At 38.3% G+C, this 14,342-nt stretch overlaps 1 protein-coding gene across 2 annotated transcripts in view; it reads right to left on the bottom strand.

Moving 5' to 3' along the window:
* The window catches only part of NUBPL (NUBP iron-sulfur cluster assembly factor, mitochondrial), a 260,104-nt gene that overhangs the window by 55,840 nt on the left and 189,922 nt on the right, over positions 1 to 14,342 (bottom strand). For both annotated transcript variants that reach the window (XM_066343576.1, XM_066343577.1), the window contains one exon: positions 9,478 to 9,571. In XM_066343576.1, the coding sequence (XP_066199673.1) occupies positions 9,478 to 9,571 (94 nt within the window). The remainder of the gene's footprint in view (positions 1 to 9,477; positions 9,572 to 14,342) is intronic.

Below are 14,342 nucleotides of genomic sequence, written 5' to 3'. Positions count from 1 at the left end.
GCAATGCTCTGCCCATCTGGGGTGTTGCTCTGTTGCAACCAGAGCCATCCTAGCACCTGAGGCAGAGGCCATGGAGTCATCCTCAGCGCCCGGGCCAACTTTGCTCCAATGGAGCGTTGGCTGCCGGAGGGGAAGAGAGATCAGAGAGGAAGGAGAGGGGGAGGAGTGGAGAATCAGATGGGCGCTTCTCCTGTGTGCCCTGGCCGGGAATCGAACCCGGGACTCCTGCACACCAGGCCGATGCTCTACCACTGAGCCAACCGGCCAGGGCCAAAATGTATATTTTTAATAAATGCTTTCTTTAGCTTATGCATAGAAAAAACTCCTGAGTAAAAGCACTCACAGTCAGAGAGATCACAGGAATGAGTTGCAGGATGGTTAGAAAGATAACAGGGGACAAATCTGTTCACATAAACAGTGATAACTAGTCAACTAGCTTTGTCAATTATTCAATCAATATGAACTGCATAACCCATTGCCCAGTGTACTCTAGGAAATACTATGGTGAATAGGAAAAAAATTTTGCATTCAAGCAGCATGCAGCCTAGTTGAGAAGATAATACATACACACAGATAAAAAAAATTCATTGATTTAACATTTCTTGAGTGCTTACAGCGAGGCACTGAGTTTGGCACTGTGAGAAGTACAAAAAAATGAATGGAACAGACTTGGCCCTTCAGGAAGTAACAATCTGGTACAGAAGATAACACAGTTATGCAGGTTTTGAACAGAGAACATGAGAAGGTCCAAATAAAATTCTATGTGAATTCCAAAGAGGAATATTCCTCACTGGGGGTTTGGGGAAGATGAAATTTGAAATAAAAGGAGTAGTCACTTGAAATAAAAGGTATGCAGGATTTGAGTACCCACTGATTAGGGAGGAAAGACATTCTAAGTGAGGGTCAAATGTATATAAAGGCAATAACTTTGGAAAGTAAAGGGAAGTGAGAGGGAGCACTGAATACAGAAAGTTATGGAGGAGGGGCCCCATGTTATGTGGAAGAGTTTAGTGGGAAGGATGGGGAAGTAAAATCAAGGGCATCTCAAATGGGAGTCTAAAAAGCTTATAAGAAAAAACAGAACATAGAGTATCAAGAAGAGTTCTAAAGTCAATGATAAGAGGGAAAAAAAATTAGGTAGATAACTAGAGTAGATAATTCACTTGGGCCTAGAAAAGTAGACACATTTCTGACAGGTTGTTCTAGGTAATATAGTTTGATAAAAGCCATGATTCAAACCAGGCCAGCATCTCTTTGTTTGGTACTCTTCCCTCTAAGTCCTAGAAACTGGCTTAAATTTGGTATTTTCTCAGATATCTTAGTTGTGAAATGACACTGGCCTAAATAACAGCAAACCTCAGGAACTAAGCCTTTAACAAGCACACACAGAGATAACAATCACATGCATCTCTGCCAACTGCCCCTCAAATCCTTTTTGGTAGGATACTTTTATTTTCGCTATTTTTTCCTAATTATAAAATTAATGCATGTTTTACTGTAGAGTATCTAGCCTTTTAATTTATTTTAATTTTAATATGAACATAAAAACTCACAGTATGAGCCTGACCAGGTGGTGGCGCAGTGGATAGAGCGTCGGACTAGGATGCAGAGGACCCAGGTTCGAGACCCCAAGGTCGCTAGTTTGAGTACAGGCTCATCTGGTTTGAGCAAAAAGCTCACCAGCTTGGACCCAAGGTCGCTGGCTTGAGCAAGAGGTTACTCAGTCTGCTGAAGGCCCACGGTCAAGGCACATATGAGAAAGCAATCAAGGAACAACTAAGGCAGGGGTCCCCAAACTACAGCCCGCAGGCCGCATGCGGCCCCCTGAGGCCATTTATCTGGCCCCCTGCCACACTTCCGGAAGGGGCACCTCTTTCATTGGTGGTCAGTGAGAGGATCACTGTATGTGGCGGCCCTCCAACAGTCTGAGAGACAGTGAACTGGCCCCCTGTGTAAAAAGTTTGGGGATCCCTGAACTAAGGTGTCGCAACAAAAAACTGATGATTGATGCTTCTCATTTCTCTCCATTCCTGTCTGTCTGTCCCTATCTATCCATCTCTCTGACTCTGTCTCTGTATAAAAAACAACAACAACAACAACAAAAACCTCACAGAATAAGTAAACTAACAGCTGTAATTCTGTACTGAGAGACAGTGTACCTGAAAACTAGCCAAATGCCCAAGACCAGTATAATCAACCCAAAGATAACTTGGTCTTTCCAAGAATCATTTGAGGCTCTACCCTAAAATGCCAAAGGAGGTTGCTTCTAGACTGCCTCCAGACTTTTCCTGAAATGTATGAGTTAAAGAGGCCCAAAGGAATCTCTTAAGAATCAAAAAAAGGCCCTTGCCACCCAAAAAGGATCAACCCAGCACACCGGAGGTTGTGGGTTCAACACCTAGTCAGGGCATGTATGAGAAGCAATCAATGAATACACAATTAAATGAACGAATTAATGCTTCTCTCTCTCTCTTCCCTTTCCTCTATCTCTCTCAAATCAAGGGGAAAAATAATTTTAAAAAGCCTAAATATACAGTGTGTTTGTAAAGTCATGGTGCATTTTTGACCGGTCACAGGAAAGCAACAAAAGACGATAGAAATGTGAAATCTGCACCAAATAAAAGGAAAACTTCCCCAGTTTCATACCTATTCAATGCAGTTCGATGTGGGCTCACGCACAGGTTTTTTAGGGCTCCTTAGGTAGCTATCCCGTATAGCCCCTACAGACTCGTCACTGACTGATGGCCTACCAGAACGGGGTTTCTCCATCAAACTGCCGGTTTCCTTCAACTGCTTATCCCACCGGGTAATGTTATTCCTATGTGGTGGTGCTTCATTATAAACGCGCCGATATTCACATTGCACTTTGGTCACGAATTCAAACTTAGCGAGCCACAGAACACACTGAACTTTCCTCTGTACTGTCCACATCTCGACTGGTATGGCCGTGGGCTGCTCTGCTGTATACACGGTGTTACATCATCATCTGCGCATGCACACATGCTGCCACATCATCCTATAAAAACTGGGAGGGTTTTCCTTTTATTTGGTGCAAATATCAAATTTCTCTCATCTTTTGTTGCTTTCCTGTGACCGGTCAAAAGTGCAACATGACTTTACGGACACACTGTAGTAAACACTAATACAGTCCCTTGGTTGGGTGCTCATCATATAAAGGTGCACAGGTTTAGGCATATGCATAGACAAATTTATTTTTATCAGAGATCACCTAGATCAGAATAATTTCAACCTAAGTGGGTTTAAACAGACTAGAGCTAAATTCAGAAAACCAATGGGTCAGTGCTTACAGCTGTTTATGAATTTGTCTAATAGAAGACTTGGAAGACCTTCACTGCAAAACAAAACAAAAAACCAAAAAATAAGTAAAACCAATGAATCAAATATTATTGTTGTTGTTTTTTAGGTGAGAGGAAGGGAGATAATAAGGCAGATTCCCACATGTAACTTGTCCAGGACCCACCTGGAAACCTGGTCTGGGGCCAATGCTTGAGTACCGAGCTATTTTCAGTGCCTGATGATATCATGCTCCTATGGAGCTATCCTCAGTGCCCAGGACCATTTTTGAACCAGTCGAGTCATTGGGTGTGGGAGGGGAAGAGGGAGAGAAGGGGGTAAAGGTGGGGGAGAGAAGCAGATAGTCACTTCTCCTGTGTCCCCTGACTAGGAATGGAACCAAGATGTCCACACACTGGGTAATGCTCTATCCACAGAGCCAATGGCCAGGGCCTATTGTTGGGTTTGTATGAGGGCAGTTCGATCCAAAGATTAAGAGTATGAATTATAAACTCAATCAGAACTGATATGAACCTCAGTTATGACTGACTGCAACCACATGACTTTGGGAAAGTTACTATATTTCTCCATGTATAAGACGCTGCCAAGGAAAAGATGCACCTTAATTTGGGGGCCCAAAATTTGAAAAAAAAGGTATTACATAAAGTTATTGAACTCAAGTTTTATTCATCATAAAATTCATACAACTCCTCATCACTGTCAAAACTTCCATCCATTAGCTTGTCCTCATCTGTGTCTGATGACGAATCAGTCTTCATACATTGTGCCATCCTCACTTCAATCTATGGCATTTGAAATGCCATACTTCTTAAATGACTTGACACTGATCTCAATCTTGATATTATCCCAGGATCTTTTCACCCAGGTACAAACTTCTATAGTTGGTTTCTTCACTCTTCCTGCTGGTGTCAAATCATTCATTGGTTCCATTCATCTTTCATGGCAGCTTTGAAGGGTTTGTTAATGCTGACATCAAGTGGTTGGAGCTGGGATGTCAAGTCTCCAGGTAAGGCTGCAAGTTTTGTTTCTTGCTCTGCAGGAATCTTCTTTGTGTTTTTTGTTATGTGTGCCCTGAACTGATCAAGCAACAATAGGGCAGGTTTGCATAAGAGCTCACCTGGTCTCCTTCGCCAAACTTTCTCAAACCAGATCTTCATCCCATCCTGATCCATCCAATCTTTATCATGAACGTGGACAATCACTCCTCAAGGAATGTCTTCTTTTGGCATTATTTTGCATTTGAAAATCAGCATAGGAGGCAGCTTGGTTCCATTGGCACAACAAGCTAGAACAACTGTATAATGGCTCTTTTCATGTCCAGTTGTCTTCACAGTTAGTTTTCACCCCCTTCTTATCAACAGTTCTGTTACTTGGGACATCAAATTGAAGGGGAACTTTGTCCATATTTGCAATCAGTCCCAACTCAAACTGATGTGTCTTCTAACGTTGAATGACAAAATGATGAAATTCAAGGACCTTCTACTCACAGCTTTCAGGCATCTTTTGGGCAAGTCTGGTGCATGTATGCATGCTTAGTCCATTCTGTTTCACGAACCTGAAGCACCAGTTGTGTCCTCCTTTGGAATTAGTAACTTCTTTTTCATCAGCAATTCTTCTTGCCTCATGCTGAACCACCTTTGTGGACACAGGAATTCCAATTGCCCTTTGCTCTTCAATCCGTATCTTCAATTCCTTCTCTAAATCAGGCCATTTTGCTGACTTACCTCTCATGGCCTTCTTCTGCTGTGATGTTTTCAGTAGGGTTTCTTCTTCCCATAGCCAGTCTAGGATTGATTTCTCAGTTGGAGGAGGATCATACTATGTTCAGCAGCACTATTTCCATTCACTTTTGCAAACTGGATCACTTTTAACTTGAATTCAGCAGTGTACAAAAATCTTTTCTGAGCCATTTCTGGTCAGAACATGGCAAAACGTAACCTACTGTAATATACCGGCAACAAGTATGAAACTTAAATAAGTGCAAAGACGACAAGTGTGAAAAAGCGGGAAATGCAAGTATAAAAAACCAAACTACAACCACTGTACAAGACGCACCCAGTTTTAGACCCCAGGTTTTTTGAAAAAGGGTGCGTCTTACACATGGAAAAATATGGTACTTAATCCTTAAAAGGTTTAAGAAAATAGAGATAGTACCTGTGATAATTAAATACAAAAATTAAGGTAGTGCAGTGGATAAAGCCTCAATCTGGAATGCTAAGGTTAACGGTCGAAACCCCGGGCTTGTGCGGCCAAGGCACATATGAAAAGCAACTATGAGCTGATGCTTCCCGCTCCTCCCTTCTCCTTTCCCTCTCTCCCCCTTCTCTAAAAATCAATAAATAATATCTTTTTAAAAATCTCACTTAAAAAATAAATATAAAAATATATGGAAGACTATCATTAAATAGCAGTTTATTAATATCATAATAAGCAATCATTACCAATTTACACAGAAATCTACTATCCTTAAATAATTAGTGCTATTTACTTTTTTAAATTATAAAAATACACATTTATTATAGGACATTTAGAAACAGTCATTTTGACTTCATAGTCCAGAAATAAGTGTAAGTCTGTGCATTTTCAAAAGCATTTATAGTACTTGGGCCTATTTCTTTTTAATGAGCCATATTTGGAAAGTGAGATATATTTTAAGTTTCCATCATAGAATTATCGAACGCTGGAAGTTTTATTCCCCTTCCACCGAGAAAAAAGCAAAGCAAACTAGGTGTGGTGCTACCTTGAATGCTCTATACTGTATCATACTTATTCTTTTCTTTTCTTTTTTTTTTCAGAATTGTAACACTTTATTAATTAGGTGATAGTGTTACACCGAGTCAGTCAGTTTATGATTTCTTAAGAAATACCTTGTAGGGAGTTTGTGTCTCATTAGAGCAGTGGTCCCCAACCTTTTTTGGGCCATGGACCAGTTTAATGTCAGAAAATATTTTCACGGACTGGCCTTTAGGGTGGGACGGATAAATGCACAAAATAAAATTATGCGACCGGCGTAAAAACTGTGGTATTTTTAAATATAATTGTTGAACTTACGAGACAAGCATCAAGAGTGAGTCTTAGACGGATGTAACAGAGGGAATCTGGTCATTAAAAAAAAATAAAACATCGTTCAGACTTAAATATAAATAAAATGGAAATAATGTAAGTTATTTATCTTTCTCTGCAGACCAGTACCGGTCCGCGGCCCAGGGGTTGGGGACCACTGGGTTAGAGGACGAGAGGAGCAGACAGATTACTGCCCATATGCTACAACATTATTAATTAGAGTCAGGTTGTTCACAAGGTAGATAATTTTATTGTGACTGTGGTGGCAGCCGTTAACTGAGTCTCTTTTAGAAAGTATCTAAAGGCTTGAGTTGAAGAGAAGGCCCACTATGATTTGCTCACATTCAGTGGAGAAGGGTCATTAGAATTAGAGCATCAAGTTAGAGAAATGTTAAATGTTTTCTGGTTTGTGTAGGTTTCCCATCCATTTTTCCATTCAGAGCAGAGATTTCTTCTGTGAAACCCCTGAATGATGGTCTTTAAGAGCAGGTAATTTGTGGCTCAGTGGGAGTTTCACCAACTATATTACAATTATATTTCTTTGTGCAAATCTGCTTAATGCATTTCGGCCAAGACAGGGATAAGCATTAGCCAGCAGGTTTTCTACCACATGACTTTTAATAATTATGTCTCCTTTAATCAATTTACACCAACTAATGCTTAATTAGGAGTATCAGCAATCAACTGCTAAAAATGTCCTTAACAATAGACTGGTAGAGTCAGAATAACAGGAGAGATTGAGAAGTCAAACTTCCTGGTTAGCTGACATTTAAAAATTCACATTTTATTTTATTTTTATTGATTTTAATTTATTGTGTTTACATATTCTAGTGTCCTCCCAAATGCATCCCCCCTCCCGGTATTCCCCTCAACATTCCCTTTGTCCCCTCCCCGCAACGCCCTCCCCCCTTCCCTCCAGGATTATCCCATCCTATCCTATAAGGCTGGTCTCTTGTAAAATATTTTACAATTCCTCTAAAACCCATGGTCTCATCTTTCCTGATCCCCATTGCTCTCATATAGCACTTCTGCTCTGCAGTATAGCTATCTATGTTCTTTTCTTATCAGTCACTACCTCTCCTGCCCTTAACCCTGTTCTGTCTCCTAATGCTGGGCCTTTTAACCTGTGGATTGTCAACCACCTAAAATTATACATAAAAATAGTGTTTATGTAAGTACAAATACATTTTCCTGAAGAAAATCCATTTTTTCATCAAATTCTCAAAAAGAGTCTGAGACTCACAAAAAGTACCGGGACTCCAGTCTAGGGGAAGGACTGAGATTTAACTATCCTGGAGCCTCTACAGTGCTTAGCCTCTACCATTATAGGGATAAATATTTGTTGGTTTAAAATTTTACTATTAAATCATAAAACCTATGTTAGGTTTTTGTTTAATGCAATATTTTAAATTAATATTTTCTTCATACAATTTCCTCATTCCCTTATCTTGATATAGACTGTCTCTGAAAGGAGGATGGTGGTTACCAGGTGCTGTGGGGAGGAGGAATTGAGAGTTATTGTTTAATGGGTACACAGTTTCAGTTTGGGAAGATATGAGACTTCAGGAGATGGATGGTGGTGATGGAGCATAATAATGTGAATGTATTTAATGCTACTCAACTGTTACTATATATTTTACTACAGTAAAAAAAAATACTGCTTTTTATTCTCATATAATATTAATCACCTATAATAAACAGACTCTTCACCAGATGAAAGGAATAAGAAAACATACTGGTTAAATTTTAGGATATAAGAAAGAAATCCTCAAAGGAGAAGCAAATCTTAACCCCAATATACATGTTGTTGGTTTGAGAGGCTAAGCACAAATTAAAACGGGATAATACAATCATAACTCCTGTTCAAACAGGGGAGCTTTTATCTGAATAAACAAAGGAGGCTGCTTAGGGACTTCCGTTTATCTGTGTGAAGCAAATTAAACTTTTTCACGGTACCAAGTCACAACTCAGGAAATAAATGATAATTTAGTCCAATTTTATCAATGCATTATCAACACAAATAATGTAAGCATTTTAGATACCTGCAATAGGTATTTCAAGGTGTCAGGAACATATTTTAGTCAATAAACATTTAGTGAGTATTATTAAGGTTGAGAAATATACAAGTCTCAAAGCTACTTTAAAAAAAGAAAATGCAGGCTATATATATAATCAGCATACTAGAGTATACTTACTGGAGTATGCTGATTATAAAGAGGAAGAATGACTTTCCTGTTACTTCACTTTACTCCCATCTCATATTTTATAGTTTGCCTCACTGAAGAAATTCTCAGAAGCCATTAGTTTGCAAATATATTTAAACATTAAAAATATCCATGTTCACATGCTATTGATATTTCTAAACAACATTATATTTTATCAAAACATAGATTCTCAACCTTTTGATGATTAAATGTCAGTGATACATCTTGGTTATTTATTACCAATAAATAACTGATTTGCAAAGATATTTAAGTATTTCCCAAAAGTCCTTATAAATAAGAGAGATTTACAAATATTTCTTCAGTGGAATCTAGGAAAGTCCTTAGAAACAGGTTTAACATAAAAAGCTAACTGTGAATACTGAAATTCCATATCATAAAAAAAAATACCCAACTGTAATGAAGCATTGTATATTTGAAGTAAGCTGGTATGTTTATTGCTCTGACTTTAACATTACATAATTAGCAGAATATAAAAATTTCCCATAGTTACACTTACCAAAAGCCAAAATTTCCTAATATTTACTCTTATTTAGGGGTGTGTATGAAATAAATATTTATTTAGTGCCCACCAGGTATCAGGCACTATGCTGTAAGTGCTGGACAGCTGTGAGTCCACACAGTAGTCCTACCTAAATAAAATTTAATGCTATTGCTTTTGCTTTTCTAGAATACAGATTTACATCACCACCTCTTCAACTTTATGTTTTTGAAAATGTAATCATTCTAATAATAGTTCGAAAATTCAATTTATGAATCTGATCTGTAAAGGAAAATTTATAAATGATTATGTTTTCCTGTCACAAAGTTTGTTTTTCTGTATGGCAACAGCAAACCACCAAAGATAGCACAAACTACTTTAAACGTTAAGATTTACCTGAAATGGGAATATTCTGTGAGACTGACAACTGCACATCTCCGGTTCCTGGTGGCATGTCAACGACTAAATAGTCCAGGTGACCCCAGTCTACCTAAAAATCAAGATGATGGAAAAAACATCATTTTATAATAACTGCAATAAAAATAAATGTATTAATAACAAATATAAAATAATAGTTTTCACTAGAGCCATTATTAAAAGCCAGGGACTGTGCCAAGGATAGATATATGAATGATAAGGTTAAATTTCCAAATGATGCCCTCCTCTCCCACTATCCACATATGCTAATGATGAACCAATTTTACAATAGGCTTCTACTCAGGACCAATTATTTTTCTTTGGGAACAGCCATATTTTACCTAAGAAAGCCAAAGGAAGGAAGGAAGGGAGGGAGGGAGGGAGGGAGGGAGGGAGAGAGGGAGGGAGTGAAGGAGGGAAGAAAATGATTTGACTTTGGGTGATAGGCATACAACATAATCAACAGTTCAAATGCTGTAGAAATGTTTACCAGTAAACCTATGTACTCTGGTGGATCAATGTCACCCTGTTAAATTTAATTTTCTAAATAATTTTTTTAAAAAGAAAATTAATAATAAAAGTATGTGTAAAAAGAAATGAGAGAATGATAATACAAATATAGCAAAATGTTAAAAATTAGTGAATCTGGGTAGAGGGTATAAAGATGGGAGTTTGATTCTTGTAACATTTCTGTAAGTTTGAAATTATTTCTAAATAAAATGCTAAAAAAACTAAACAAAAAAGAAAAATACCAGAAAGCTGCCTGACCAGGCGGTGGCACAGTGGATAGAGCTTCGGACTGGAATGTGGAGGACCCAGTTTCGAGGCCCCGAGTTCACCAGCTTGAGCGCAGGCTCATCTAGGTTGAGCAAAGCTCACCAGCTTGAGTCTAAGGTCACTGCCTTGAGCAAGGGGCCACTCACTCTGCTGTAGCCCCTGGTCAAGGCACATGTGAGAAAACTATCAATGAACAACTAAGGTGCCACAACGAAGAATTGATGCTTCTCGTCTCTCTCCCTTCCTGTCTGTTTGTCTCTATCTGTCCCTCTCTCTGTCTCCTTCTGTCTCTGTCACACACACAAAAAAACCCCCAAAAACAGAAAGCCTTAGCTTTTGTCTTTTGCATGAGAGCCCCAGCATTTTCTATGGCAGATCCTAATAGAATTTTTTAAAGTTTATTATTTTTCTTTTATAAAACATAAAAATAATGAAAACCAAAACTTAAACATAAGAAAATTTTAGAGATATAACTAGAGTTTCAATACTACAATATTTTGATTATTTGTTTCTAGGCATTTGTCTAAGTATCTACATCTAGAAAGTTCAGCTATATAACCAAGTCCTTAATGTTCAGCCTCAATTGGACAGGTCTCAAGGGCACCTCAGGCTCTTTTCTCTTCAGAAGGACCTCCCTCTGAGTCCCCAGTCCCAGTGAAAGGAGGGTGCTAAGATCCCCTCAGTTGCCAATTTATTTCTTTCCTTTCCCTCACTGTCCTAGTCACTTATTCTGCCTTCTAAAACTCTCTCAAATGTATCCTCCTCACTGCCAAGAACCTAATGGAGGTCACAACCAACTGCAGCGAAGTCTTTGAACCAATCTCTCTGTTCCAGCATTGCTCATCCAGTCTGTTCCTAACACCAGTGAAAAATGGTCCATCTAATAAAATGCAAGTTGATAATGCCAGTGTTTGTTTTTGTGGGGTTTTTTGCTTAAAACTCTTCAATTGGTGTTAAGATAAAGTCACAGTTTAAGCTCCAGAACACTCTGCTTGATCTTCTTCATTTGCTAATTCCTCCTCGTTCTCCAGATCCTAGCTTGAAATTTATTTCTCCTAACTTCCATTAGATTAGATATGGTGTTCCTACTATATACTTCTCCTATTCATTTATTCATTCATTCATTCATTCATTCATTCACTCACTCAATAAATGTTGAGTACTTACTATATATTATGCATTGAGTTAGGTATTGATAATTAAATGGTATCATGGTCCCTAGCCTCACAGAATTTATTATATAGAGGGAGACAGACACATATTAAGCACATAATGAAATAACCTGTGCAAAGAAAAAAAGGTTAGTAAATGTGAGAAACTAAACAAAAATCTCTAGCAGTGATGAAGGGAAACGGTCACATTCATTTACTATTGTTTCACGATCTGTCTTCTCATGAAACTATCAGTGAGTTAGAATGCCCGGCACAGAATGAACACACTGGAGATGTTTAATAACTTTTCATTCAAGGACGGAATGAATAAATGAACACATGCAAAGGTTCAATACTTTTTTTAACGTAAGTGAAAATCACACTGTGTATATATTATCCCATATCTTGCTTCTTAAAATGTAATAATATGAAATAAGTCTTTTGAATATAAGCATATATTTTTAAAATTAAAAGTTAGATGATATTGGCTCAAATGGATTAACTCATGTACTAACACATGTATGCAACACATATTTATTCATATTTGATTAGGTGCCAGGCACTGTTACAGGTCATTGGGACAGAGAAGTGAACAAATAAGGTTCCAGCCACCATGAAACTAACATTTTAGTATAGGAGACAGACAGACAGAAAGACAAACAAATTAGAGTAAAAACTGCTATGAAGAAAACAAGTATCCCTTACTGTACAAAATGATTTGGTTTCTGATTCAGATATCCTAATCAAATAGCAAGAAATATTTTAAAACTATTTTCAATTCCTGAATTTCAAAAAGCAAGTAGTAAAGTTCAGATAGCAAAGGATTCATCAAAGAATTTCTTCAAATCTCTTCAGTGGCCATAGTCAGATAGTGAAGAATGCTCCTGACCAGTAGAGGGAAAATGGAATCGCTGTAGGCGCTTCTTGAAACAGGGAGGTCAGAGCCCTGCACGCAGTGAGAAGCTAATCGGTGGGGTTATCTGAAGGAAAGCCTTCCAGGCAGAAGCACAGCAACTGCGACGGCCCAAGATGAGGCGTGTGCTCGGCACACTCAGGGTATCACTGAGAGGACAGTACAGGCTTTCTAACATAGCATGCCCCCAACGTGGGTCTCTCTTCTCCTCTGAGCTCATTTTCCTTTGAAACATTTATTTTCCCTTAAAACATTTATAGTGCAGACATTATACATTAACTTGTTTTAGGGGAATTCTATGATATTTCCTAAATACAAGTACTTGATACTGGTTTAATGACACATTTTAAGAAAATGATGAAATGATGAACATGAAATAGTTTGTTTTCAATATAGGGTTTCTTGGTTTGAAAAATAGCTACCTCAAAGTCACCCATGACCATAATGTATGAAATTATCTACAAAAAAAGATAAATGACATTTTTCATTTTATATCCTCTGCACTACAACTCCCAGCACTGGCAGACTGACAAGTCTCCATTTCAGAGAACATCGAAGGACTGCTGCTGAGAGTTTATCATGTTGTTTCTTGGTATTTAATCATATTTATTATGTTGGCTCCAATTTCAGAAAAGAAAACTGTTATTAAAGCTCCAAGGAACTAAAAATACTTCACTGTTAAGGTAGTTAATTTCAGATGACTCTTAAACTGAATTTAAACTATCTGAAAGGAAGAGCCTGGCCCTAAATTTCCTCACACACAGTAGGCATTCTACAAAGGCTTGCTGACTTGAACTGAACTGAACTGAACTGAATTGACATTAGGATCTGAGTTCCAGTTTTATAGCATTCATCAATACTAACTCTGAAATATGTTGGCTGCCAGGAAATTCTATTTCTCTTCTAAAAAGCCATCAAAGCATTGATTTTAGAATTATTTGGGATTCTTCAGATTCTACCTCATGTTTGTCCACTCGTATAAATGTGTCACTAAATGTAGGGAACCATTTACGGTACCAGCAAAACACCCAGGTAGCTCATTTAGTAAAACCCACACAAATCCAGATTTTGTGTGGCCTGCTGCATATACAATGCAGGTGGTCCTCTCTAAGAATAAGAATACAAATTTAGAAATGCAAAATTAGGGATAAAAGTAAATATTTATTGAGAATGTGAAAAGAAATAACCATAAAATATTGGAGACTTAGTGATTCAAGTTCCTTTCTCTGAGATCACTTGAACTAAAATGTTTACATAGAAATGCTTTCTGACTATGACCTGTTCCCTCTCTCAGCTTGGAACATTTTACAACTCCCAGCATCTGTAGAAGCCCAGGCAAGTGTGCAACCCTGAGCTTCAGTTTCATTAGCCTCATGGGGCCCCTACTTCTGATAAAACCTTTTCAGCTCCTCTCACGCTCCAAACTAGCACTGACTGGGGTAAATTTAGGCTATTATGTTTTCTTCAAATAGTACTTCATATTTTTATATTTTAAATAATGCCTGATAATCTAAAAGTAAATCAAAGACTCAAATAAAGGCAATTAGCTCTTTTCTGAGGAATAACTGGGAAATAAAAATATATCTGATATTTGAGCAAGTATGGTAATTGATCTTTTTCTGGCATCAGTTATAAAGAGTGTGGTGCTATGAATGAGAAAAGAAGATGGGCCTTTTAATTCTATGAACACTCCTATTAAGAAGCTGCCCAAAGCAGCAGCAATCAGGCCTCACTCCAGAGGATGCTGGGAGCACAAGTGCAAAGAGGCTGATCGGGAAGTGTTGAGAAGAAAGGGTCGCAGATGCGTTCTGTTTCTGGTTTCTTGGCTGGCTGAGCAGTTTGCCAGTCAGGCTCCAGGGCAGCAGTTTCCCTCAGCAGCACAATACAGGCCAAACTTAAATAGAGTTAACACACACTTCTCCAAAGCAAAGGTAGAGGGTCCCCACCATCCTGGGCCAGCCAGCAAGGTCAATGTGAACCAGGTGGAAATGACATCAGTAGGG

Source organism: Saccopteryx leptura, chromosome 6 (genome assembly GCF_036850995.1).
Source record: "Saccopteryx leptura isolate mSacLep1 chromosome 6, mSacLep1_pri_phased_curated, whole genome shotgun sequence".
Classification (NCBI taxonomy): domain Eukaryota; kingdom Metazoa; phylum Chordata; class Mammalia; order Chiroptera; family Emballonuridae; genus Saccopteryx; species Saccopteryx leptura.
This window is presented reverse-complemented; position numbering and strand designations above follow the sequence as displayed.